This window comes from Castor canadensis, chromosome 1 (genome assembly GCF_047511655.1).
Source record: "Castor canadensis chromosome 1, mCasCan1.hap1v2, whole genome shotgun sequence".
Lineage (NCBI taxonomy): Eukaryota > Metazoa > Chordata > Mammalia > Rodentia > Castoridae > Castor > Castor canadensis.
The window spans coordinates 122,937,473-122,963,982 of record NC_133386.1 but is presented as its reverse complement, the minus strand read 5'-3'; the positions used below and the strand labels follow the sequence as shown (position 1 = coordinate 122,963,982).

Genomic DNA, 26,510 nt, shown 5'->3' with positions numbered 1-26,510 from the left:
AATGTGACCAAATACTACAACTTGTGCCTTCTAAAATCCATCTTAAGGTAACTATTCATTCTGAAAATTGATAGCTCTTTGTATAGACCATTATTGTAGAATGTGCTACCAAGTCTAGTTATGATTTGCGTATATTGTTTCTTAAAACACTGAGAAATCCAAGGGTCAGTTACAATTCACAATATGTGTTCAGTAATGCATTCTAGAATGAGTAAATGAGACTTGATATATTTGAGAGTGTAGCATTCTAATTTGCAAATGTTTATATAAGTTTTGACAATATTTTACATATTTACTTATCAAAAGATATAGCAATATCTTTGATAAACTCCATAATAACAGGGATTTTATTTTCAACTCAGCTTTTCAAAACTCCTAGCATTATTCTTATTTTCCACTAAGGGGTGTGCAGATAAATAAAACAATTATGCTAGTCAAATTATGCATATTTACCTCATATATGTCTAACCAATAAAAATCATACATTACAGCCATCTGTAAGTAATGCCCAGTAACTAAGGATTGAGTTTGAGGATATTCCTCAAAATGATCAAATCCATGCACAGAGCATGGCCATTCGGAGTAGTCCAGAGATATCTTTCAAAGGCAGTAGCCACTCAAGTCTCCTGCAGTTAAGTCCTAGGTTCTTTATTTCCAGGAGCTAGTTTTTCACCTAGTTCACTTCAAATTCAGAGAACTATCTGTCCTTCACCTGAGTCCCAGAGCTTGTCAGCATTTTATTCAACTATTTGAAGCAGCAGAGACTCAGATAACTATTGTGGTCATATTCATGGCCATACAAACCAATGAGGCATAAAACCCAATTAAATTTCAAGTGTGGGGTTAAGGAAGGGTATCATTTTAGTGCTTAATAGTGCCATAAACTGAGATATAAACAAATAAACTGCCACAATTCTCACTCGGAAAGATATTTCACTTACAGTTATTCAGGAAGTATAATTGTGTCCATGTTTCTATATTATTACTGGGAATAAAGTTCCTTTTCAGCTTCAACTCCAATCTGCACATTATAGACCTGACTGAAATGGAAAAAAATTCTTCTCAAACCCATTACTACATAGGTGCAGAATGCCAAAAAAAGAGAACATCAGCAGAGACTGAACTAATAGTGACAGAAGCCATTTTCAAGGCAATATGTAACTGGTAACAATTTGGAGACAGAAGAAAAGCAAAGATAAATGTTCTGCACTTAAAATGAACTTGGGGAAATACATGCAAGAAGACCAAGACTGTTTTGCAAAAAGCATTAAAGCCCAATTACAATCACTATAGAGTAGAACACCAAAGAGCAAGAATAAGGCAATGAAGAAAGGAATGTGGGAGAGAATTAACGGAACCTGAAAAATGCACAAAGATAATAGAGACTATCCATTTATTTTGCATGCAAGAATGTATTTAGTTATGACCTGATTCCATCCTTGGACAATTTGAGACAGTGGTGACAGTCTCTTAAACACACAAAGCTATGACTTTCACTATTCCTTGAGAGATGAGAAAATGAAAATTAATTCCAGAATGACTTCACATGTCATGTGCAGTTTTTGTTAAATAAATAGGCATATGCTAATTGGATAGTTAACTGCCTATATTTCTCATTCTATAGTGAATTAAGTAATTACCAAATTATTATTTCATCATTTTTTAAGGTATCCAAGTGTTGCATATGATCAGACATTTGGAATGAATAGACTATTATAAATTAACAAAGTCACAGTGTTCTGAATGCTCCTTTCTGATTGAGAGTACTCATTTCATTAGCATTGGAGGAAATGGGCTGAAGACTCAATAAATCCTGCTGGCTGGGTATATAAGCCATTATTTTTCCTTTTTGGTTACATATAAATCAAAAAAACAAACCCTAAACATAATAGGAACAAAAAAATCGAAATCACTTAAGGGGAAAAGTAATTTAATGACTAGGATCATTTCACAGAATCAGAGATTTGAGTAAATAGAACCCTAAAAGGGAAGCTCTAGGGAGGTCTCAACAACTGAGGGTCACATAATTTTTTTCCAAAGTATTGTCATTCATGTGATTCAGTATTGATGACTACCAATTTGGTTTCTCTCTGAGACAATTTTTAGATTCTTAGAAGCAAGAATCTCTCTTTGCTGGGATCAGATGTCTGTCCCTTGATCAGTCAGCAATAGCCTAGGCAGGCTCATGCAGTCCAACTATGGCCACTGGGAGGCCACATTCGTGGATCAGGAGTAACCTGAAGACAAGCAGGTCATTGTGCACTCTACAGCACCTCCAGAAAGTATCTGCCCCACTAGGGGATGCAATTATTTTAAGTAAATGGGAAAGGAAAATTATTAAACCAGCAGCTCCCAATTCCATGGCAGAAGTGAAGAAGAAACATTTGTTTTCTGATACTCTCACCCGACACAAAGCCAAAATCTGAGAATCAGATTTTCATGTTGACATTTTTGACTTGTGATATTCAGGAAGAGTCTTAAGTATACTATACAACACTATTTAGTCCTTGAGGATCTCCAAATTAGAAAGACCTAATCTAATATTCCCCCAGATACTAAGAGTTCTAACTCCAAAGTAATAATGAGTGAATTATTTCCAACAATTTCAAAGACTGGATTCTAATAACTCATTTACTTGCAGTGAGACTGCATGAAGTAACTAAATTATCTAGGTCATATTATTTGGAACCAAAATCATTAGTATAGTAGAGAGGATCAGCTACTCGAAAATTATCATTGGTGTTACACATAGGGGCACTTGATAAAAATAAACACTATCTTATTCCTGTTTGTAACACCAGCAATTGGCATAGTACCACCCATAGCTGGAATTTATGAAATTTTGTCTAGTTTGAAAACAAAATTCCTCAAAACCCACATTTTGTGGTATTCTGTAAGAAGAAAAGTGTAAAAGAACCCACCTGAAGCCAAATACTGTTGAATATTCAGTGATTCAGAAAATATACATGCAAATAGATACACTTCAATGTCCACCCAAATCTAATTCATCAATATCCCTTTTAGAAAACTCGTTTGCAAGTTATCCTGATTTCAGAAATGAAAACCCAACATAAGAGGATCAAATTGTATCATTGTTCCTTTTCACCAAGAAATCTGACTTATAAAACAATTTGCTAAAAGCCACATTCAAGCCATAGAAACTCATTAAATAGCAAATGAACATATTGAAGATTTAGAATTAACTCTTCAATCACAGAGCTCCTGCTATGTATAAGGGATTTACTACGGTGTATGTACACTAGGACCTTAAGGAGCACATGGTCTCCATAGAGAAATAGACCCATGAGTCACTAATTACAAAATAATAACATCAGGGATACAATAAAAGGAATGATTGATGGAGAAATATAATTATTAAAACCCATCCTTTCTCTGGCATCAGCACTGTGCCTTAGCATGTACTCTCCCCTGGCCATCTGCTCAGAAAAGTGTGACATTTTTACTCTTCAAATCTCTGGCAGGTCTGGGCTGCCTCTGCACTGCAGGAATCCCTTCAAAATTAAGCAGCAGCATCTCCTTCAGTACATGTGATCCCACCTTTTCCTCCTTCTTCCACAGATGAACAAAAACTAAGGAAGAAAGCTTTGTCCCTTACATGATCTGAATGAGAAGTAGTCTACCAGGCTCACTCCCTTCTAACAGTCAGAAGTCACCTCATGGCAGCCCAGCTGTACCTTTCAGCAGCTTGAACCTCGACAATAGATGCAGATATTAAAAAAACAAAACAAAACTCCACACATCACTTTTACATTGCCTGTAAGGAGGGTCAAATGAGGGATGCCCCCAAAGTAACTTTCCAATTTCTTGTCCCCATCTCACACACACATTATTTCCTGACAGGCAAATTGTAGTTTATAGCATATACAATTCCCAGAAGAACTGCTGTCATCTCTATCAATGCATGCATAAGAGAACATCATACAAATCAGTTCTCTGTCTTCATTTACTTCTTAGCACAATGTAGTAGAATGAGTACATGGAAAAGGAGAGGTAGGGTATCTGGCATCTATTGCCAGCTCTATATTTGATGTACTATTCTTACTCCTTTTGCATTCAAGTATCCCATCTGTAACACAGGATAATGACATAGTACCTGTTTATTTCTAAGTCACTTGAAAATTCTCTGATAGAAGATTCCCCGCAAATGCAGTCTATTATTACACCAGAAAGACTTGAAAATTGTAAGTCCTTTTACTCATCACTATTAAGCAGTCAACAAAACAATGATAGAAGAGAAAGCATCCTTCTCTAAGGCAACTAAAATCAAATAATGCTGAATTTGCAGCTATTCAGGAAAATATATGTGCAAATATACTCATTTTAATGTCCATCCAAATCTAACTCATCAATACCCCATTTACAGAAATCCTTTGCAGTTACCCTGACTCTGAAAAAAATACATGGAATTTATTTTTTATAATACACAGCTTTCTGAAGGCACATTTTTTTCCTTTCAAAAGGTTTTCTCTGCTCCACAGTTTCAGACAATATTCCACCTCATTCCAGTAAGGCTATTCCAAAATCTCAAAAACATTTCTCCTTCAATCTGGCCGATCTTGGAATAGTCAAACTTACAGTACAGTGGTGGACAGGCATCCAAGCAGGGGCTTCCACTGAACAATTCTGGGCTGGGCATTTGCCTTGATTTTGCTGCAAATAAGAAAAGTGATATTATATTCTATATAATATGTTCACTAACTTATAGCTGACACATTTATTATCAATATGTTTATTACCATGTTTACAAGTATTGTAGAAGCTTTTGAGAATGATTTTTCAGTGCAGGGCTACAGAAGAGTGGGAAACAATTTCTGCTCTTATCCAGTCATAAGAAATTATCCTTCACTTGTTTTTTAAAAAATTACTCTAAGGACTAGGTTTTTGGCACCAGGCTTTCTCAGAAACTGGCCTTCCAGGCCCCAAGAAGAACCAAAAGAGAGCTCTTCTAACCCAGAGGCTGAACTGTTCTGCTCTTTTCCAGGCTCCCAGACAATGCTAATACATTTTGTACCTTTCTGATATCATTTGAGTGAAAGTAGACAAAGACTTGTTTATTTGTCTCCCCTTCCAGACTGTAAGCTAATGATGGTGATTCTCTCTAGGGCATCTCATAGAACTCCAGAATGTAGAGTTGACAGGGATAGATCTTAGAGGGCTTTCTTGTCACATCAGAAATGGAGGTGCAGAGAAATGAAACAATTTGTTCAAAGACTTTCCGAGCCATTTTCCAGGCTCTCTTTCTTTAGTAATTTATCTCTAGTTAACTTACTATTGTTGAAATTCCTGTAAATCCACTCCTAATTGGTCTTTTAGAAAGAATAAAGTACTTCCCTTTAACTAACAATACTGTTTTATCCCTGTAATAATGACTAGTCCTAAGGAGGGGAGGCTCTAATAAAATATCTTTTATTTCATTCATTATATACTCAATGATAATATAGATTTCCTGGCGGTGCTAATAATCATCATAAAAACCACAGACACAATTTATTGAGCTACTAAATTTCCAGGAATTATTATGGACCCATGATATTACTAATATGCATGATGAATATTGACAGAGGATTATTATACCCATTTTACAAGGGAGAAAACTGTACAAGGCAAAAGATCCATTTTGGAACATGATGTCTGCTAAGACAACCCTCTACATAGGAAGGACTGCTATAAAACCTGAGGCTAAAGAAATTTATCAGCCACAGCATAGAAGATTAAGTCAGAAGAACCCAAAAAAGGAAACTTCCAAAGAACCACAAAATGCCCATGAGAGAAAAAGTTGGAAGCCACACAGCTAAAATCTCGCATCTACCATTTACTTAGCTAGGTGACCATGGGTAAGATGCTCAGTTATGAAGATTAAGGAGTTAATATCAGTAAAGCACTTAGAACTACTTCTATACACAATCAGCACTTTTTAAGGGTGCGCCATGTTGTTTTTGTTATTAGTACCATTATATGTGTCAGGCTCAGAGAGCAAAAAAGCATAACAATGCCAGTTCAGTAAGATCTTTCTGTTTGCCTTTTCTTACTTCCCTCTCATGCTCCAAACTGGGAGGACTCAGTACCCAACTGGTAAAAAGGGAAGAAGAATGGGAAGAATACAGCTTCCCCTTTCCACAAAGCAGTTGTCTGGACTGAAGTTTCCATAATAGGAAGAAGAGCATCTTTGATCTGCAAAGAGCCCAGAATTTTGATGGATATTTGGAACTGGGCAGTTTTAATTACTGAACTACTGATTTTAGGCAATCATAGTGCTTTTCATTCCTTTTAAAGCAATGGGAAAAAAATCAAGGAAAGTCTTGAGACGACTCAAGTTTTTAGTTAGAAAGCAAGGTGAGGACCACTGACACTAAGTCATTCTAAGCAAACAATAGGGAGCCCAAAATAAAGTGACCCCTATTATTTCCATCCATGAGTCCTCCTTGTCCAATGTGTCAATTAGATATGCAAAACATAATCATGATTATGTGTTAATTTGGGGTCATGATTCCTCATATTTCTCAATGTATGACTTCATCCCTTTTTGGTCTTATCCTTCCATTTGTTTCCTTTTATTTTCTTGGGTTTCAAAAGATGTTTAAAATAAGTTGACCTAATTTGTTTCTGAGGAATCCTTACTAAGGCTGAAGCCATGCTGTGGAGTCATGCATTTGGCTCTTCTGTAAATGAAACAAATGCTGCTGACCTATTCTCCATAGGATGCTGAGAACAAGGGATTTTCAGTGGGCATTGACAGTGGTGCTGAGTCATCCTTAAGCTTCCCAGAGTCCCTTATAACTCCATTAAGACATGTAACCAGGCTAGCAGAGGCGCAATGTGTGGTTAATACATAAGAGGACTAAACATGCTACGTGAAAATCACATTCCAACCACTTACCTAGCTAAATTAACGATGGTGGGGGGGTTAGGACCCAAGTTCTTAGACTGGACACATTTAAGGGACAAATAGAAGTCACTGCTGTGACTTGCACTGCGTGGTCTCAGTGAGGAGAGGATGTGGCCTTGGGTACAGAAGCCATTCCCTAACTGCATAATGAAATAATATTAATTGAGCACATATTGTCAGCTCATTTTATCACCGCATTTACCTTGAAAAGTAGTCAGGGAGAGTGTGTAATACCATGGTAAAAACACTGGACCTGGGTCAGAATGCCAGAGTAGTCCCTCTTCAGAGCTGTGCCTTTCAGTAATTTTTTAGCTTCTGTGAGTTCATTTTCTTTCCCATAAAATGGAGAGAATAATACCCAGTTTAAGGGATTATTGAAAGAATGATATAAAACAATACCTGTAATACATTAAGTCCAGGGTCTGGTATGTACTCTAATAATAAAAAGATAAATATGTAGTTTGCACAATATTTATCTTATTAACTTATTATCTTATCACTTAGCTCCTCTGAGTCTGTATTTCTCACCCTTAAGTATAAAATAATAATGTTTACCTCACAAGGTTACTAATAAAATTAAATGAGGAAAAAGTGAGAGACAGGGGTTAGCAAATGTCAAGAATTTTAAATCTTAATTTTATTTATAACTTTATGTTAATTAATATAAGGAAGGATGGAAAGAATGTCTAAAATACTGCAGCAGTTTTAGGAAGACTAACAATGTGAGCCAGAATTGACTCTGCAGTCTAGGATCACATACTTGAAATCATTGTTCTGTATATATTTCTAAGAAATATGATATTTTAGCACATGTGGGGGCATGTCCCAGTATTCTTTGAAGATCTACAACCACCAAAGTTGAATTATTACTCTGCACAGACAATATAAGCTCTGAAATGTAGTTTTGTAAAATACTTTAGATGTAATTAATATCTGCAGTCTAGCACTTCATTCTATAAACAAGATGAAATTTTGGAAGCTATTTACCATTGCAGTTGATGAATAATTTTCATTGTCAGATTTTGTCCATTAGATCCTAAACTACAAAGTCCTGTGGAAACATATAAAGGACTGTGATTTCTAACTTCTAAGTACTTTTAGCTACTTTTTTCTTCTAAAACATACTTAAAATTTATCTGTAAAGATATCTTTTTTGGATTAACAAATTAGTAGCTGATAAAAATGTCTCAAATTTCAGGACCCCAAAATTAGGTCAGTCCTTTGTGGAAAGAAATGCCATTCAGAAACAAGATCAAAGCAATTCACTTTTATTCTCACTGCTACCATAGAGACAGAGGAAAAAAAATGAAGAGAGTTAGCAGACTTAATTCTTCCTGAAATTTATAATTAACTGCATGGGAAAGGGGACAATTACCATATTTCTAAAGAATAAAGGGTTTAAAAAGTTGAGCTTTTGATAAAATATAATTACAACCTATTAAATATATAATTTGTATCAATTTGTTCTTATAATCTTCTTGAATTTCAAAACACGAATATACATTGGACACTGTTTTCTGAAAAATACACATAGCATGCCATGAATTTAAACTTACAGAGTTTTCTCTTAGCAGACAATTCTCAGATACTTTCAATTCTGACAAAACCCAACATAATGTAGGGGAGCGGGGAAAATGGATATTACTTGCATATGTTTCCTGTCTTTCTGACACCTATGAGTATGTATTTGGGGACAAATGTTCATCAATGAAGTAATGTACAGGCTTTAGTAGATCAGGTGCCATAGACGGCACCACACACTCATCCAGGAAGAACTAGCAATTAGAGCTGTCCTTGATTTAAATAGAACTTCAGACAACTGGAGGAAATTACATGTGTGTTAATTCAGGACAGTTTTACTTTAAAAGACTAGCAAGAAAACACTGTAGTTTGAAATCCTAGGAGATTCATAATAGAGACCAGGGAAGGAGAATTTATTTTGCTAAAAATGTACAGTTTTACTTGTGGTTTTTTTTTTTAAGCATATGATTTTCAATTTTTTAATCACCAAGAATATTTAAATTCCCTTTCTAGTTTGTTTTTTGTAAAAACATGAAGATTAGAGGAGGGGGCAGGGGGGAGAAATGAACCAAGCCTTGTATGCACATATGAATAATAAAAAAAAAAAAAGAAGAGGGAAGCTAAGACAAACACTTTCTGAATTGTGTTTTTGTACAACAACCAAAATTCCTGCTGGTGAGGATAATAAGTGGTATGATTCAGATCTTGAAATAATACTTCCGAATATTCTTTTCGTGAATGTAATTCAGTGATCCTAAAGGAGAATTTGTTGTGGATTAAATTGTTGCTTAGGAAAATGGTATATTTGATTCTTCTGAGTTATTTTTGCCACGGGGTCTCAGAATAGTTTCAAGGCAACATTTGAAAGTACCTAAAGCTTTTAAATCAGCATCAATTACAGAATAACGTAACATCCATCTAGGGTCCCTTTTGCATAGTGCTGACATCATGTGGCTAGTTGGACAAATTCCATGTAATACTCATTAATATAGTTTTGTAAAAATTCCCTTTGGAGATTACTTTGGGTAAAGTCATTCAATGGTATCCATACAGTTTGTTCTCTGAAATGTAAACCAAGTTAAAAAACAGCAGCTTCATGTAAACCCTTCCTGGACAAGTTCATATCCTGCAATTAAGTGAAACATTGCGCATCCTACATTAAAGTTAATATTAGTATTAAATTCTAATATTCATCTAACTGTTTCATAAGCTGATAATGTAGTAGAATAAAATCATTTTTAAATTTTGCATTGCGTAGGTTTCTAACACGTTTTCATGTCTTATAGTAAAAATATACCACAAAGGAAAACACTATAGCTTTATAGTATATTTATGGTAAACACATTGTATACACATTACAAAGTCAAATCATTTTCCCCAAACTAACTATCATGCTATATTAAATCACTGAGTACCTAAATAGATGTTACTTGGCATTCTTTTATCAAACTGAAAACCTGATTTGACTGCTTTAGCTTTTGTTTAGTAAAAAATGTGCAATCTACTTCTATTTTTATACTTGAATTCCAGAAGTTTAAATTATAATCAGAATAAATTGGTTTATCAGAGATATGATCCATTTGCCAGTTTCCTTGGTGTGTGTGAGGACTTTTATCTCTTTTAGTCCATTTCTCTTATACTAAAATGGCATTTCAAGTGTTATTTCAGGGCTACCAACTATTCACAGATGAGTTCACCAACTGTCTGCCTCTCAACTGAGAAGTCTATCAGATTGAAAAGATTTTACACTATTTCTTGTGCAGTAGAATTTATAAACACATGTATGTATGTATATGTGTCTTTATGTGCATATACAAACATGTGTTTACACACATACATATACAAACAGATAAACGTGCATTTGTGTAACTTAAAGAAAGAAAATATTTTATCCACCCATTCATTACTTATTCAACCCTGAAATACATATCAATGTCAATGAAAGAATCAGTCAATGTATATAGCATCCCTTGCCAATACCATGTTTGATGATGGGTTGTGAATGTAACCAAGAACTCCTCCTGTGCCCTGTCTAGAAAGAGATAGGCACATGTAAAAAAATTGTACAACTAGATAAAGGCTATTACAAAGATACATACAACGTGCTGAGAACATGAAGTATGGCTGGCTCAATCTGGTGGTGCAGAATAAAGGAAATTATTTACAAAGCAGTCAACTTACTCTGAGTATTAAAGTTTAAGACAAAGTTTAAGTGCCAAGCTAGGGGGTTTCTTTCCAGGCATAAGAAAATGTAGGTACAAGGAGGAAGAAGAAATTCAGATTGTTAGGGGGAACATAGAGGACCACGTATGCCAGACTACATAATGCACTTTATCTTGCAGGATAGTGTTTCTAAGCCATAATGTGCAAAATCAACTAGGGATACAAATTAGCTTGAGATTTTATTAAAATGCAAAGTCTGATTCAGTAATTCCAGCTTAGAACCTGAGACTGCATCTCAAGCAATCTCTGAGGGCATGCCATTGTAGCTGGTGAACAAACCACATTGAATAATGAGACAAGGGAAACAGAGTTGTGACACATAAATTTAGTACACACACACATATATTTTAAGGAACTTCCCAGTTAACAATGAAGGAAATGTGTAAATATGGAGTTATAGAAGTGGCAAGAAAATTAATAAGGATTTTATTGCAAAATCTATGAAAGACTCAGTGAGAACCTGAAAAAGACTACTACTGGTAGCAGGAATGCAAATAAAGAAAAGATTAAGGAAATAAGATGAATAGGAGTTGGGACTTTGGAGGATTTAGGGAAAAATAAGAATGAAGAATAACTCCCTTTTATCTAGCCATGGCAACTGAGATAGTGATATTCGATATATTGAGAAGAGATTGTAACATGAAAATGATTTATGCCTGGGGAACTCCAGAGAGCAGGCATTTTCCTGTAATTTTTTACTTAAGTTACTGGGTAAATAGAATTCCAAATTCAAAGAATTTATTCATTTACTGTCAAACCAGTTTCTCACAAAATCCTTATATCTTCTAAAAAGTTAGCTCAAGAATTGAATTACTTAGATACAAAGAAATGGATATGTGTGGGTAGGAGTATAAGAATAGATACGAGGGCGGGGGTTATTTTCACAGAATTCTAATCTGGTACTAATCATCAATGTACAATGGAAGAGAATATTGAAACACTTGATATCTTTCTCTCATCAATAAAGACCAATAAGCCTAGGAAATATTGTTCACTAAAGCCAGAGGAAATCCCCATTGACTACAGAAGTAGAAATTTGCCACCAGAGTGCCAAGTGGCTAGTTGAATTAATGAACCTCATTATGAAATTTATTCTTAAATGTCAGATTCTTAGAGAAAAAGAAATGGAAGAGGATGAGGAACAGAAACATTCTTACTTACTCTTTGTTGATTGTTTGTATATATAGTCACTACAAAGCTCCGTGTGTATATTTGCACTAGCTGTTCTCTTTATTCGGGATGTTCTTTGCCAAGATGTTCTAAGTTTCTAGAACTTATTTAGAGTAGACTTCTATGTCCATCCTGTCTAAAATAGCTTCCTGCCTTTTTATACTCATTCATCATTTTATATTCCATTTCTCCACCTAATTATAGAAGTTATTACTATATGACACTATGTTTATGCTTTTTGTGTTTATTAACAGCCTGTATCTTCACTGTATTTTGTAAGTTCTAAGTTCTAAAAGGGTTTAGGTCTTATTTGATTTTTTTTCACTAGTCTATTACCCACTGCTCAAAATAATGCCTAGCACATACCAACACTGGGAAATATTTATGGAGGTAATGAATGCAACATTTAATCCTTACAACAGCCCTTTGAAGCATGTATTATTTCATTTTATAAGTCAGAAAACTGACATTTAGGTAAATTAAGTAAATTGGCCCAGACAACAGAAATAACTTGCAGAGCTATGACTGCACATAAGCCTGGAACTCCAAAGGCTGAACTTTCAAATAGTATTCTGTTCTACTCTAAGCCAATTTAGTGGTAGATGACAATTGTTGCCCAGCTGCTCCACACTCGATTCTCTGAGAGATCTCAGATATGTCAGGCCAATTTGCCTGTGTCATTAAAATTAACATAAAATTAGTTCTAACACATATGGACAAGCTTTCATTTTCTCTACCAAACACTGATACTAATGGCAGTAAAAGGATGCCAGTTTACACTAGGATTTCCTCTTTACAATAATTATACTTATCCTTTCCATGTAAATAGTATTCTATATTTTCAGATAAACTAATTTAATTCTATATAATAATCCTGTGCAGGAAGTACTGTTAAGCCCATATTATGACCCCCCATTTCAATCTTGAGCAAACAAGGCTCAGAGAGTATACTGAACTGATTTAAAATTACTAATATAATCAACAGAAAGCCCAAGACTGTATTTTCTGAATCTTTATCCAATACACATTTCTAAATTGCCTTTGGTGAAGTGCATACATAAATGCAATGAGACAGGTCTCTCAGGCAGCTGTAATCGTGAGTAATCTGCTTTAAGAAAATCTTATCTACAAACAGTCAGATGAAATAATGAAAGGAAGGGTTGAAGAGTCTTTTGTACTTTATAAAGAGAGTTATATGACTTATTTAAATGTTGAGCACAATAAGTGTTTAAATATTATTTGACTTGTAATTTTTTTGCACTTGTCTCCTTTGCAAATGCACATTTGTCTCATAAAAATAAACTTTACATAAAGTTCTTATAAAGGACAATCCTTTCAAACTCATAGCTTGTCATAGTACACGTGACACTTACCCACAGAGAAAAGGGCTAATGCTGTGAAATGATCATCCTACTAACCAGGTTTGTCAGAAGAAACAGTTATTGTGTTGAATCAATAGATAATTGCTATGATCCATGGAATGAAATTTTGTTTCATTTCTAAATTTTGTTTTAATAAGCTGTGGATATATGCCTAAAAACTACTACTCACTGTATTTCTGCCTCTCTGAAACACGCAATAGATCTTCCCTATTTAACCAAATCTTCCACTCCAAACTCTATTAGGTAGACCTGCCACTAGGCAGACACTTGACTGGAATGACAGGTATCAGAACCAGAGTCATTAGCACAATACAGATGAAAAGGGTACCAGAGAAAGGAAGATATGATGCTGTGGACTTCAACAGAGAACAGTATACCTACCCCCTACAAGGTAGTATGTTAAGAACCTTATGTTTCTTATCTCGCTGAACGCTCAAAACAACCCTGCAAGACAGGTACATTTTTATGGATGAGGGAACTACAGTTCAGAGAAGGACATTCAACTAGTGAAAGGTAAAACTGCTATGTTTAGCAAAGAAAAAGAAAGATTGTCAAAAAGGACTTTGACAGAAAGAAGGAGAAAATTCAAATCAAGAGAATGAAATAGGGGGGAAGTCTGGGAAATCAGTGTTAATGATGGTTGGAAAATCCTATTCCCTTTAAAATAATATATACCTTTGACAACTCCTTGGTATTTATCACTGCATCCTTTGTAGCTTCTTACTACCTGGACACCTTACATCCCAGCGACACTGACCATTTTTCCTTGAATGTATCTCTGTCTCTCTCCCTGTCCTTCTCCCTCTCTTTCTCCATCTCTCTCCAACCTAGAATCTTACCATTCCATTGTCTGCCCCATTCTACATATCAACTTAATTGTTGCTTCCTTTGAAAAGACTTCCCTGGTATTTAACTTTGCCTATGCAGCAACCATGGATCCTTATGCTCATTTCCATACTACCTATATTCATCTTCCTACCAGATATCACAGCTACTTCCATAATTGGCTATATTTTCCCATTAGACTAAAAGTTCCATGTCAACAGATTGTTCATTGTATCCCCATGCCTACAAGTACATCGAGAACATAGTAGATATTCAATAAATACTTATTAGATAAATAAAATCATTGGTTATATATACTGTTTCTACCATGGGAGCAGATGCAACTATATATCTGCATGAATAAATAGCTTTGTCTATGAACACAGGGCCACTCAGAAAACCATTTGTTGCCTTGGTGATTTGTTTCATTTTCTCTACATAAAGCAATGGTAGAAAATAAAAATTATTTTAGCTTCCTGCAAAACTATAGTTGTAAATAGTTCTAGTGTGAGTCCATTTCTAAAAGGACAACATGCACTTTAATCTATTAAGGTCATAATAAATAATATCATGCTGGCCTTGAAAAAATATATCTTTTAAATGTTGAACAACTTTATTTCCTTTTAGAAATGCTGAGTGACTTTAATCCTTACAAAAGACTATGGAACAACAGAGGTAGAGAGTAAAATCATATTTATAGAGCAGATGTAGTATTAACAACATCAATAAAAGCTTCCTTTATGCTGCCTGGTCCACTTTTCATTCTGCTATTTGAGTTTTATTATGTACATTAACCTGTTAAACATATTAAAAGTTAACAGCACCATAATGCCTTGATTAGCAAATTATAGCAATAATTTAACATAACATGTTACAGTTTTACTTGTAGATTATTTTAAAACTATTTTTAGTTAATGGATATACGTAATGATAGCAATGTATAATTCACCTGCTACTACTTTGTAAGATGCTTAGTGAACCTGAATAATTTTATTTGCAGAGATAATATACCTTAGAATAATATTATATTAGAGACAGAAAATGAAATACCTCAGAGATACAATAAAGTACACTCATTATTGTACTTTAGACATGCAGGAGTATCTGGAGGATGCCCACCTGTCAAAGTTAGAAAGCATAGATTTACTCCGATTTTTCACAGTTCCACATTTTTTTGTTCTTAGTTCAAATTCTGTAAGCTATCATATATGTTACTTGAGAATTACTTCATAGAAAAATTCTATGGACACCTTTTATTTCATTAAGTTTAGTCCAGAATATTCTGCCTGCTATCTAAAATTATTGGCCAATCATCTAATAGCATGGCTTTGTCTTAACCTAGTCTAACATTATTTTCCTTATATTTTAGTTGTTACATTTTTGTATTATCTTTAAACCATTTAAGACATATTTAGGAAATTCCAATACATAAAGTGTATTGCATCAGTTTTTAAATTGTGTTTAGCTTATATTATTTAGCTGACCTCACTTTCCTCAGTGATCATCCTTAAACAGAAAGATTCATTAAAAATATTATAAGTTGCTCAACCAACTATCCTATATTGAAATATTTCTATCTACTGGGAATTATGTTAGGTACTTTACATTCTTTATGACAGCATGACTTAGACATCTTTTTCGCAGATACAGGAATGGATGCTGGGTGGGCGGGGGGGGTATTGAACAATGTATTCAAGTTCTTAAGCTGGTGTCCTTTAAATCTAAGTCTTACTCTAGAGCCCTGAACGCCACACTAAGTCATGTTGTATCTCTTTCTCAGTAGTGATATCGGTGACAAAAGAGTTGAAATTGAACTGGACAGAAACATTCAAAGAAAAGAGAGGTCTCAATCTTCTTATGAAAGTGAGCTGTCTGAACATCTAGAAAGAAGACCCTGGGATTGTATGCATTTTGATGATCTCCAAGCTAAAAGATCCTACTCCAAATATGAGTGATTCTGTAAATCAGTCTGACCATCACAGCAATTATATGAATGTGTTCCAGGATAGGAGTATTTTATCACAGGGTTTTGTTCACCAGGAAATGTGCTACAGTCATTTCCTTCCTTCTATAAGCAGAAAAAATTAAAACACTTCTCCAATATGTCCAATATTTTATACTGCTATTATGCAGTGATACTTCTCAACTTGTCCTATCTCTCCTCTCATTAATCTTCTAACATTTATTCTTAAAAAGGCGAAGTAAAGATACAAAGAAGAATTTATTTCTACTATGTATAATAAAGGAAAATGGGAGAACTCAGAGAGCACAGAGATTTGGGAGGATCCAAAAATCCTTTCATGCCAAGCCAGGAGAGCAAGAAGGAATCAAGATGTTAATACCAATGAAAGAATTTGTTTCCTGATCACTGAAAGTTTTGATGGAAGTGGTGGTCAGTTGTGACACTGAGAAGTGATCTGTATAAAGTAGCGTCAGGATGGTGGATAGTTCTAGTCTCACATGAAACTTCTATAGAAGAATGTAGGTCAGCCAGAGCTGCTAGAAGGTAGACTTATAGCTGGAGGAGGAAGAGATGAGGTTGAACAGAGATAGAATTGAGATTTCCAAATTGTTGGCACATTTCCTGTCAGTATTCCAGGGAAAGAAGAGCAAGAGTATCCCTGGTACATAGCCTCTTGGGGCAAAAAAAAAAGAGTATCAACAGAGGTGGGTTAGGTGTTTCAGATTTGGAATCTGAAGTCCTTCAGGAAATCTTACTAATAATCTTTCATGTTTATTTACCATTTAAGTACTATAATATAACTCTGTTGTAAATATGTTTGCCCTTTAAAGATTATGTAAATGACACTGCAATGAATATCATTAACTGAATATATAATGAATGCAATTAACTCAGAAAATTCATGAAATTTCATATGAGTGTGTGTCCATTACCTGTGGTACTTAATACCTGGGTAAGTGACTATAAAGCATGTGAAATATTGCTTTTTATATTATGTTATTCAGATTGAAGAAACTTGGATCTCAGTGTGAATTTAATTTGCTCATTGCAATAGTTTTCCAGCTTTTAGCTCTAATTCATGTCTTTATAACTTATTTTAAAATACTAATTATGTTTAATAATGTCTGAAATTATTAAGATTTGAGAATAAACAATTATAAAACACATATAGGTCACTTTTAACAGTATTCTCTTAAGAAAAGCAGCAGGAAAGGTAAAACATACTTAAGAGCACATTTTCTTCCCGAGAATCCATAAGAAAATGCATTCTTCCACTTAATGTTTTTATACTTATTTTAGTTTATTATTTTCTTGACTTTACAAAAAAAAAACCTGACTGAGATGCTTGACAATTTTTAAGGTAAAATAAGGTATTGTGTAATTTTGAAGTCTGTTAACTATTCCAACTAGGAGTTTCTAGGTTTTAAGTTCACTAACATCAACTGAAGCTGCCATGTGATACTAGGTCCTTGGGAAAGGCATCTAATAAGATTTTCTGGATTTAATTTGTAAAAGTAAAATATTTAACACCATATGATGTGGAACTTGATTTTGTGGCTTCAAAATTAAATAATCTGTTCTGTAGTAATAAAGGGAGAGCACAGTGGGAAATCCACACTTACTAAATCTATGCACTAAGCTATCGATTTTGTCATGTTTAATGGGTTTCCAATCAATATGAGATATAAAAGATGACTCAAATTAACTCACAGTATGCTTACATGCAAAATGAAAAGGAAGCTAATGAATACTTTTAATGTCTTTTAATTAGTTTTTTTCTAAAAATAATAGTAATTCTCTTCAAATAACCAGTATTTATGAAGTTTAAATACACTATTTAGTACTAACAACAGAATAAAAAGTTCATTTGAAATGTTTATTTTCTGTAAAATAAATCCATAAAAGGACTGCCTATTGATTTTATTCCATCCTCATTTTTATTTCTATTTCTGATAATGCTAAATATTTCTTTTGCTTCAGATCAAAATAGAATCAGTTGAACATTAAATATTGTGTTCATTTTACATCAAGGAACTAAACATTTTTTTTTTCTTTAAAAAAATCACTAAAATGCAGACTATCAGAATTCTCCAATCAGGAACAATATGTCAAGCCACAGTAAAGCTGATTGGCCTCTTCAAACATAGAAGACATGGTTTTTAAGTGAAAAGCTAATTATCACACTCAGAAAGACTATCCTGATATGGTATGCTAAAATAATGTGTGAGCCTCTACTACTATAGATATTTCAATTGTGTGCTATAAATAGATGCAAAAGCAAATCTTGCCGTTAAAAAAAAAAAAAGCAACCCACAGGCAAATTCTCCTTTCATCTGCACAAACACACAATATCACTTTAAGAAGTTGAAATCACAGAAAGGACCCTCAAACCCTCTTAGGGAACAAAATGCCCAGCAAAATAAATTATACTAATCATTTCATCTCATGAACTGGCAGCACCTACCAGAGCTGTTTAACTACAGGACCAGAATAATAATAGAAAAATGCTGCACAAACCACAGCTCTGTTTCCTATCCTACCTTTGTGGTGACAATGCACAGGCAATCCATCCTGGATCCCTACTCAGGACTCAGTGCATGGAAATCACACCAGCAAATCAGCAAAGGTGAGAAAAGCCTTTTGGTAAATGGCACAGTGAGAGAGCAGAGCCTGGATTCTGCACAGACAGACGGTTTTTCCAGGGGGGCCCCTCATAGGAAACTCGAGCCCTCCTCCATACAGCTCAAGGCAAGCAGGGTTCTCCTAGATACCAGAAAATCCCCTAGAAATCAGCTCCGGCAAAACTTCCTGGTGGTTTGCTGGGCTCCGCGGCTGCATGGTCTTTTAGTGGATTCCGTGGTGGGAGCCAGGCTTCGGTGAGTGCCCCGCACAGCACAGTTCTACGTGGAGATGAGTGTTAAACCAAGCACCAGAGAACCACACTTCAGCTCTCGCTCTTGTTTCTGAATTCTGATCTGCTGCTTCAGTGCACTCCTAAGGTCTGTTTGCCAAAGTCCCCCCTTTGCTGCCTTCGTCTTTCCTATTAAATCTGAGCAAGCACAACACAAAAAACTACCCGGCCCATCTAGCAAAGAGCTGTCGTTCCGCAGCCAGAACAGCAGCTTTTGGTAATAAAAAGCTATTTATTATAAGCATGATTCCCGGGAGCCTAAATGACTCGAAAGATATGAGTGAGAAGCTAAGGTGCATGCGGCGCTGCACACATCACTTCTGAACTCACTTGCAATTACAAGGGCAGCTTCTTACAAATGACTAACAGCTGGATAGGGAAAATCTGGCCAGGCACATAAAGAGACTGCGGATTTGGAAGCTTAACTTAGAAAAGGTTAGATTTTTCCTTTGACTTGAGTAGCTATTTGTGTGGTCTATGACACACAAATACACAAACAACTTGAATATTTAAATAAATAAGGATATTATCCAATTGGGGTGGGAGGAAACTTCAACGTGTTTACAAAAGTTTCACAATTTGAAGCACAAGAAAAAAAAAATCAGTTCTTTCCCAAACTTTTCCCTCCTCACTGCAGGGACTTATTGTGTGGGTAGGGCTTTGTGTTCCCTTCTGCAGCATTTTAACAGCCAAATGATTAAGCCCTCCCCTCCCTTTCTCCTAGTGAGCTGCTTTGAGGTGCTTGACAAGCATCACTCTAGATAATAACACACTTTTTTTTTTCATCCTCTTAGATACATAGGCAGAGACAGACTGAAACAAACAGAAAGACACAGGAGCTCAGAGAGCAGAGTGGGAGGGAGGTGAGGGAGAGATGGAGGGGAAGGAAGTACTGCTTGACCAATAAGAAGGAAAATCATCACCTCCTTCTTATTACGAAAATACATAGTCAGCTGGATTACTGACAGTATCAAGAAGAAATGTCTAGGGACACATAAATTTCAATGACCTCTTCAAGATATGAGCAGGACCACTCCCTACCCCTCTGCCTCCCCCTCTGCCCACCACTGTTTTTTTAAAATAAAAGTATATTTTCTATAATAAACAATTTGAAAAAAAAAAGATAGTCTTATAAGTCTCTTCTTCCTACCTTTCATGAATTATTCAGGTGCAAATCTCAATAACCTCCTGATTGCTAAATGGATGAATGTCTCAAAAACTGACATGTCATTATTTTACCAAAATGAGAGCACTGTTTCTGAGGATTTTTTTTTTTTTAGTTCATCACAAATCAGAGAATAAAAGGCAGTGGTGGGTGAAGCTCATAAAGCTTAATTTGATATAAAATCTTTTAAAGTAGCTCAAAGTTCATTTATACTGAAAAATAATTTCATCTGAACTGTTAACCTACAGGTATAAGAAACTTCAGATAATTTTCCACTTAAACAATACAAATAAAACCCATACTGTGGTCTATGCAATTACATTACTGTCTTATAGTTCAGTAATATGAAAGGGCTAATGAAGCATCACTTTGCCTATTCACCTCCTCGCTCATTAGCTCATTACCATAATTAATTTAACTCAATACTTCCTAAGCTTATCTTGGAGTATGTAACCTATCATTTCCTTACGCACTCCCAGGTACCAGAGTGCTTCCGACATAACCAGGCATCTAATATGTAAATAATTGGCATACTCATGTTCAAAAGAATTAGGTTTCATGTCCCTATTGCTCTTTAAAGTTGGCAAAGCACATGTGACACTCTCATAAGCTTAGGGAATTTAAAGGATTTCCTAATAACCTAGTAACTTTCAGGGCCAACATTAAAGACCATGTCTCTTAATTGTTAGTCAAGGGCTCTCCTAGTTATGATCAGAATAGAAACAGTCAGAGGTTAGAGAGAGAAAGGAAGTAAATTGGATAGCAGAGTAAGATGAATATGTTTACCAAGTTCCTTTGGAACTGCATCCATCTTCCTGGAGAGGAGGAAGCTAAGATGCAGGGAGACTGGCAGAGGAAGCCTAACTAGTCTTCTGACCCTAGCTGGGCAGAGATGACAGCACTTTATAAAGGCCTGCAGAAACAAAAGGCAACTGGTCTAGCATGCTATAGGTGCTTCCCCAAGTCACTCATCAGGCATGTGTTTGGTGAGGGAAGGCTCATGATATTGGAGCCTGATTTGATTTGTACCCGTGTCACTCACTGAGCTCCTTAAAGGTGGTTTTGGTTCTGTCTTCCCATTGCCTAGTCTACAACCTTATTCACTCAACCAATACACTTGAGAATTCACTTATATGAAGACAGAAAAGTGAAGAAAAGCTAGTAGAATTCCTGCCCACAAGCAAATAAAAAACCATGGTACCATACAGTAAGCACTTTGGGGTGTTATGGAATCACAAAGGAGAGCCATTTAACCCAGAAAGAAGTAGTCCGAGGGCCAGCTGGAGAAGAGCCCAGAAGACTTAGCTAGAAATTGGGAGGAAAAAGAATTCTGTGTACACTAATATATATTTGAAAAGGAATAAATCAATAATATTGTACTTCTTTATACAATCAACTTGATAAGTACATCCAATGTGATTCCAAGTTCTTTAGAGCAGGCATTTCACAAACTGAACATATAGCCTTTGCTTAAGAAAAGAGGAGCACTGTTCATATAATGTTAAATGAATACAAATACATTGTATGCATGCACATATGTATGTTCTATACTCATTAGTTTGTATTTACCACAAGTGATTAGATAATATATGTAGGTTTAAATGTAAATAAATACATGACATTTTAAAGTTTAGGATGTATCTTTATACTTTGTATATGCCTTACCTCCCATTGATTTTCCTCACACAAAGATGATAGAAGATAATCCACTCCCTCGCCTCATAGGAACATTACTTTATTTTTTAAATTAACAAGGCATTGGCTAGAAGCATTTTTTTTAACAGACATAGAGCTCAGTTGGGCCTGTGATTTCATAAGAAGTGTTTGGCAAGATACAAGACCACAGCCTACAAACTATTTTACTTGATATTAATGATATCACACCAGGAATATATTGATTCTTAGTAAAATCTACCATTCAAAATGTGTTATCAGAATATTACTATTATAAATTACTTCCATAGCCTGGACCTTAAACACTTAAGTACATTACTTTTTATTTTGTTTCCAACAGGGAAAAATGATCTCTAGAAGTAAATATATCCTCTTGTCTTAAAATCTAAGCCCCATAAAGACAGATTTAAGGAACATCTCAGGCACCTAGCATGGTATCTGTACAAAACAAATATTTGTGGTGTGGAATGAAAGAATGATCACAGCTCCTGTTATGCTAGTTTTTGTTAGTATATTTTTTAAAATCCATAGGGGAACCATGCACATATAGAATAACCACAATATATAATATATACATATATTTTAAGAAATAAATAGATGCAATATATAGCTAAAGTATTTGAAAATACAAATATTTTCATTGGCAAATCCAGACTGATGCAAGAAGGTATGTTTTGGAACAGTGGTCTGTAAACAGAAGGCCAGTCCAGCTGATGTGCTATAGCAGAGCCCCACAGAAACTAAGGATTTGCCCTCACAATAGAAAAACAGTAATAAATATAGGCATTTTTATTAATAACAACTCTGAATTATGAATTATGGATTTTATCAAAGGTACCAGACAGATAATTTATAAATGTTGTCTGTGATTATCATACTACCCATTTCATAAATAAACTGATGCTCCCTGAGGTTATGTGACTTGTCCCAGGTGACACAGAATCCAGGTGACTCCAAAAGTGAAAGGACTGTGTCTTTTCCTTCTCATCAAACGTCAAGTTCAGAGGCATTTTCTACCTCCCTGGGTACAGCCTGAGCACATGGCACAGGTAGATACGAAGGACTTCTTCTAGCCAAAGGTGGCCTGGACTCTGTGCAGACTAAGGATAAACAACCTGGGATCTTCTTTTAAAAATGGTTGCATCTCTGGGTTCCTGCACTCAGGCCTTTTATAGCTTATATGGGCCTTGGGAATAATTCAAGAAGAATGAACTCCATGTTAGAAAGATTAGCTCCAAGGGAATAACAGAAATCCAAGACCTGACTCCAATCCCTGTCTCTGCTCCCCGCATACCCAGGACAGCAGGCACACAGATGACATCTGCAAAGCTTGTTAGCTTAGTAAAATAAATAGGCTGCAGGCAGATCATGGCACAATGCCTGCCCTCGTTTCCAGACTCTCCAGAGGCAAGTAGGAAATCGGGAACGTTTCCAAAGAGTTTCTATTATAAAAACTTATCAGGATCATACTGGATCATGAAAAATTATATATATTCTGTATAAGTTAAATGTGTATCGTTGTAAGAGCAATATAAAAATTAAATAAGCAAAATTAAAAGTGAAAAAATAAGTGCTATTTAAATCAAGAAAATTTCACTTTTAACCTACTTTTTAAACTACAGTCTTCACTTGTATGGACCTGAATTCTCAGTCAATTTTGCCTACAAATGTGATTTGATACCAATATAGCTCTCCTAGTTATTATCATCAAATTCTAAACAACCTTTGAAATTTAGATAATCAAGTGATAAGCAATACATGATGAAAGCATTCAATAAAAATTATGTTTCTCCAACAAATTGTAAGTTTATGTAAACTTTGTGGTACGTTACTTATGAGACTCAATTTTTCTGACTATCGTACAATGCTGCGAGTTGAATAGATTCCAAAACTCCATATAGTCATGCTCAAGCCACAAATCTAAAATGCAATATGGTCTGGAATGCAATTGGTCTTTCAAGTTAACAGAAACAACTCCAGCAGCATTGCTAAATACCCCAATCCACCTTTCTACACCCCAATCACACTGGCCAGTTAAATGTAGTTTTTCACACTAACTCTTCCCAGTATGGTGAACTTGCTCCTTCTCCCTGGATCTTCACATAATGGACTCCTGATCATTAAGGTCTCTGCAGAGACTTTATCAGTGCAGTAAGGCCATCTCAAACTGACCCCTTGAACTAAATTACACTCTCTTTAGTCATTCTCCATTAAATGATACTGGTTTATTTCCTTCATGGCAATGGCCACAATTTGAAATTATTGTCTTTATTCATCTGTTACTCTTTACCTGATCTGAAGCGTATCTGTAAAGCAGGAACCTTATTGGTTTTGCCCAAGACTGTATTGGCAGTGCTTAGAAAATAAAGATGCTAAATAGATACTTTTCTAAAGGGAGGGTTAAAATGCATAGTGGGGAATCTATTTCTCTTTTAATGTAAGACCAGAATCAGTAGCCCAATATGAACTTTGCAATCTATAATTTTTTTAATATAGCTTAGTCTTAGGAAGTGATTTATATTAATAATAGTACTCAGATAAAATAAACAATAGTTTTCAGATTCAACATTGACCTTTCCATGTTTAAAAATAATTTTGTTGTGTACTGTTATGGTATAAAAGATGATGCTTTGGGATGTATACAGATAGCAAAATGATAAATATATATATATATATAAATGACTACCATAGCAAAATAAATTAACAGTCATCATCTCATGAAGTTATCTATTATTTTTGGTTTCATATGAGGCAGCTAAAATCTACTCATTGGGTATAAATTCCATATACAGTACAATTTTATTACTTATAGCCATCCTATTCTATATTAGATACCTAAATTTGTTCATCCTACATACATATTACTTTGTATCCTCTGACCTACATCTGCCCCATTTCCTCCCCACCTTCTCATCACACCTTAATAACCATGTTTCTTTTTATATCTCTGTACATTTGAATCTTTTTTCTTTTGAGCTCATGCAGAGCTTTTCTGTCCAAGGCTGGCCTGTTTCACTTAGTGTAATCTTCTCCAGGTCTACCCATCTTGTGACAAATGGTAAGATCTCATTTTTCGTAAGGGTTGAATAATATTCTATTGACTTCATGTGCCAGTTTCATTGCCCATTCATCTGTTGATGAACACTTTGATTGTTTCCATATGTTGGCTATGGTGAATAGTACTGCAGTGAACATGGGGGCACAGATACCTTAAGGTGGTGATTTCATTTTCTTTGGGCATGTCCAATAGAGGGATTACTAGGTCATAAGACAGTTTCTATTTCTTTGGAAGCCTTCACACTATTTTTATAATTGTTGTATTAATCTACATTTCCACCAATAGTGTACAAGAGTTCCCTTTTCTCCTTACCCACACCAACACTTATCATCTTTTGACTTTTTGATAATAACTATACTATCAGTATTATCTGAGAAAATCAACTTAAGGAAGGAAATATTTATTTTGGCTCATGGTTTCAGTCCATGGTTGTTTGGCTCTCTTATTTCTGGGTCTTTGGTGAGGCAGAACAACATGGCAGAGAGCACATGGTAGATCATAGCTGCTCACTTCATGGCAAGCAGGAAGCTGCTCTGTTTTTCTAAACAGAGGGAGCCCAGACAACATATACCCTTCAAATCACACCCCCAGTAATCTACTTCATCAAGGGATTGATCTATTTATGCCGTTATGATGTAGTCACTTCTCAGGAACATAAGAGCCCATTGGGGGAATACTTAATGTTCAAATCATTACACTATCCTAAAAGGTGTGAGGTACTCTCTCATAGTAATTTTTGTTTGCATTCCCCTGATAATTAAAGATGTTGAGTACCTTTCATGTAACCATTGGCCATTTTTATGACCCTTTTGGAGAAATGTCTATCGAGGCCTTTTGCCCATTTTCTAATCAGGTTATTTGTTTTCCATTATTGACTTACATGAGGTCTGTATAAACTTTGTATTCTGCATCCTTCTATGGTTTGTAACCAAGCATTAATTTCTTATCGAGAAGGAACTTTCATATATAATATCATTATTAATTCATAACCAGTGAATTAAGTATACATTTACAGGTTAAAAAAAACTGAGACTCAAAAGAATTCACTTCCACAAATTTATATATAGCTATTGAGTTGGTAAGCCAGCTTGGTGGATAGTCTATTAACTCGGTGAGTGAACCAATATGAACCATGATCACCTAACCACAAGTCCCATCCCATCTTTGTTATAATGGTGATCTGCTATTCTTTCAAAAGCATTGAACTTTTATATCATAAACTTCAGTGTCTCTTCCTAAGTTCTGTGTATGTGAATAGAATATACTTCTAAGGTTTTTTTGAGTACATAATTATTGGGATTCTGAATATAAACATATTAAATGAATATAATCTCATTTTGTAGTGTTTTTGCTGGTGTGGTTACATCCTGTAAGTAAATATATTTGGATTGATTTGAATCAATTTGTTTATAATAGCTTTATGAAAATGTCAGAGTAATGCTAAACCAGACAGTTCAGTCATAGATTTTCAGTAGGCAGAAAATACTGACCAGAAGCACTACAAAATACTTGAAGATAAAGCAATGTGTCCTCATCAACCTGGAGACGAGGCATGATTATATTCTACATCTAAAACTATTAAATATTAGCCAGAGTTCACCACGGTATTCCATTAAAAATAAAAGTTTATTCCCATATTAATTCCATATAGTGAAAAGTTTGCCACTATATATTCACTGACATTATAAATGAAAAGTAAAATCAATACTAA

The 26,510-nt window shown here is 35.0% G+C and overlaps 1 protein-coding gene across 8 annotated transcripts in view; it reads right to left on the bottom strand.

The window, feature by feature from the left end:
- Dlg2 (discs large MAGUK scaffold protein 2) overlaps positions 1-26,510 on the bottom strand; it is a 2,025,432-nt gene that overhangs the window by 1,444,191 nt on the left and 554,731 nt on the right. For 4 of the 8 annotated variants that reach the window (XM_074081674.1, XM_074081712.1, XM_074081675.1 and 1 more), the window contains one exon: positions 4,597-4,671. In XM_074081674.1, coding sequence (XP_073937775.1) covers positions 4,597-4,671 — 75 coding nt within the window. Of the gene's footprint in view, positions 1-4,596; positions 4,672-7,109; positions 7,126-18,531; positions 19,052-26,510 lie in introns of those variants that run through there. The other 4 variants (XM_074081681.1, XM_074081679.1, XM_074081691.1 and 1 more) reach the window with 4 other exon arrangements.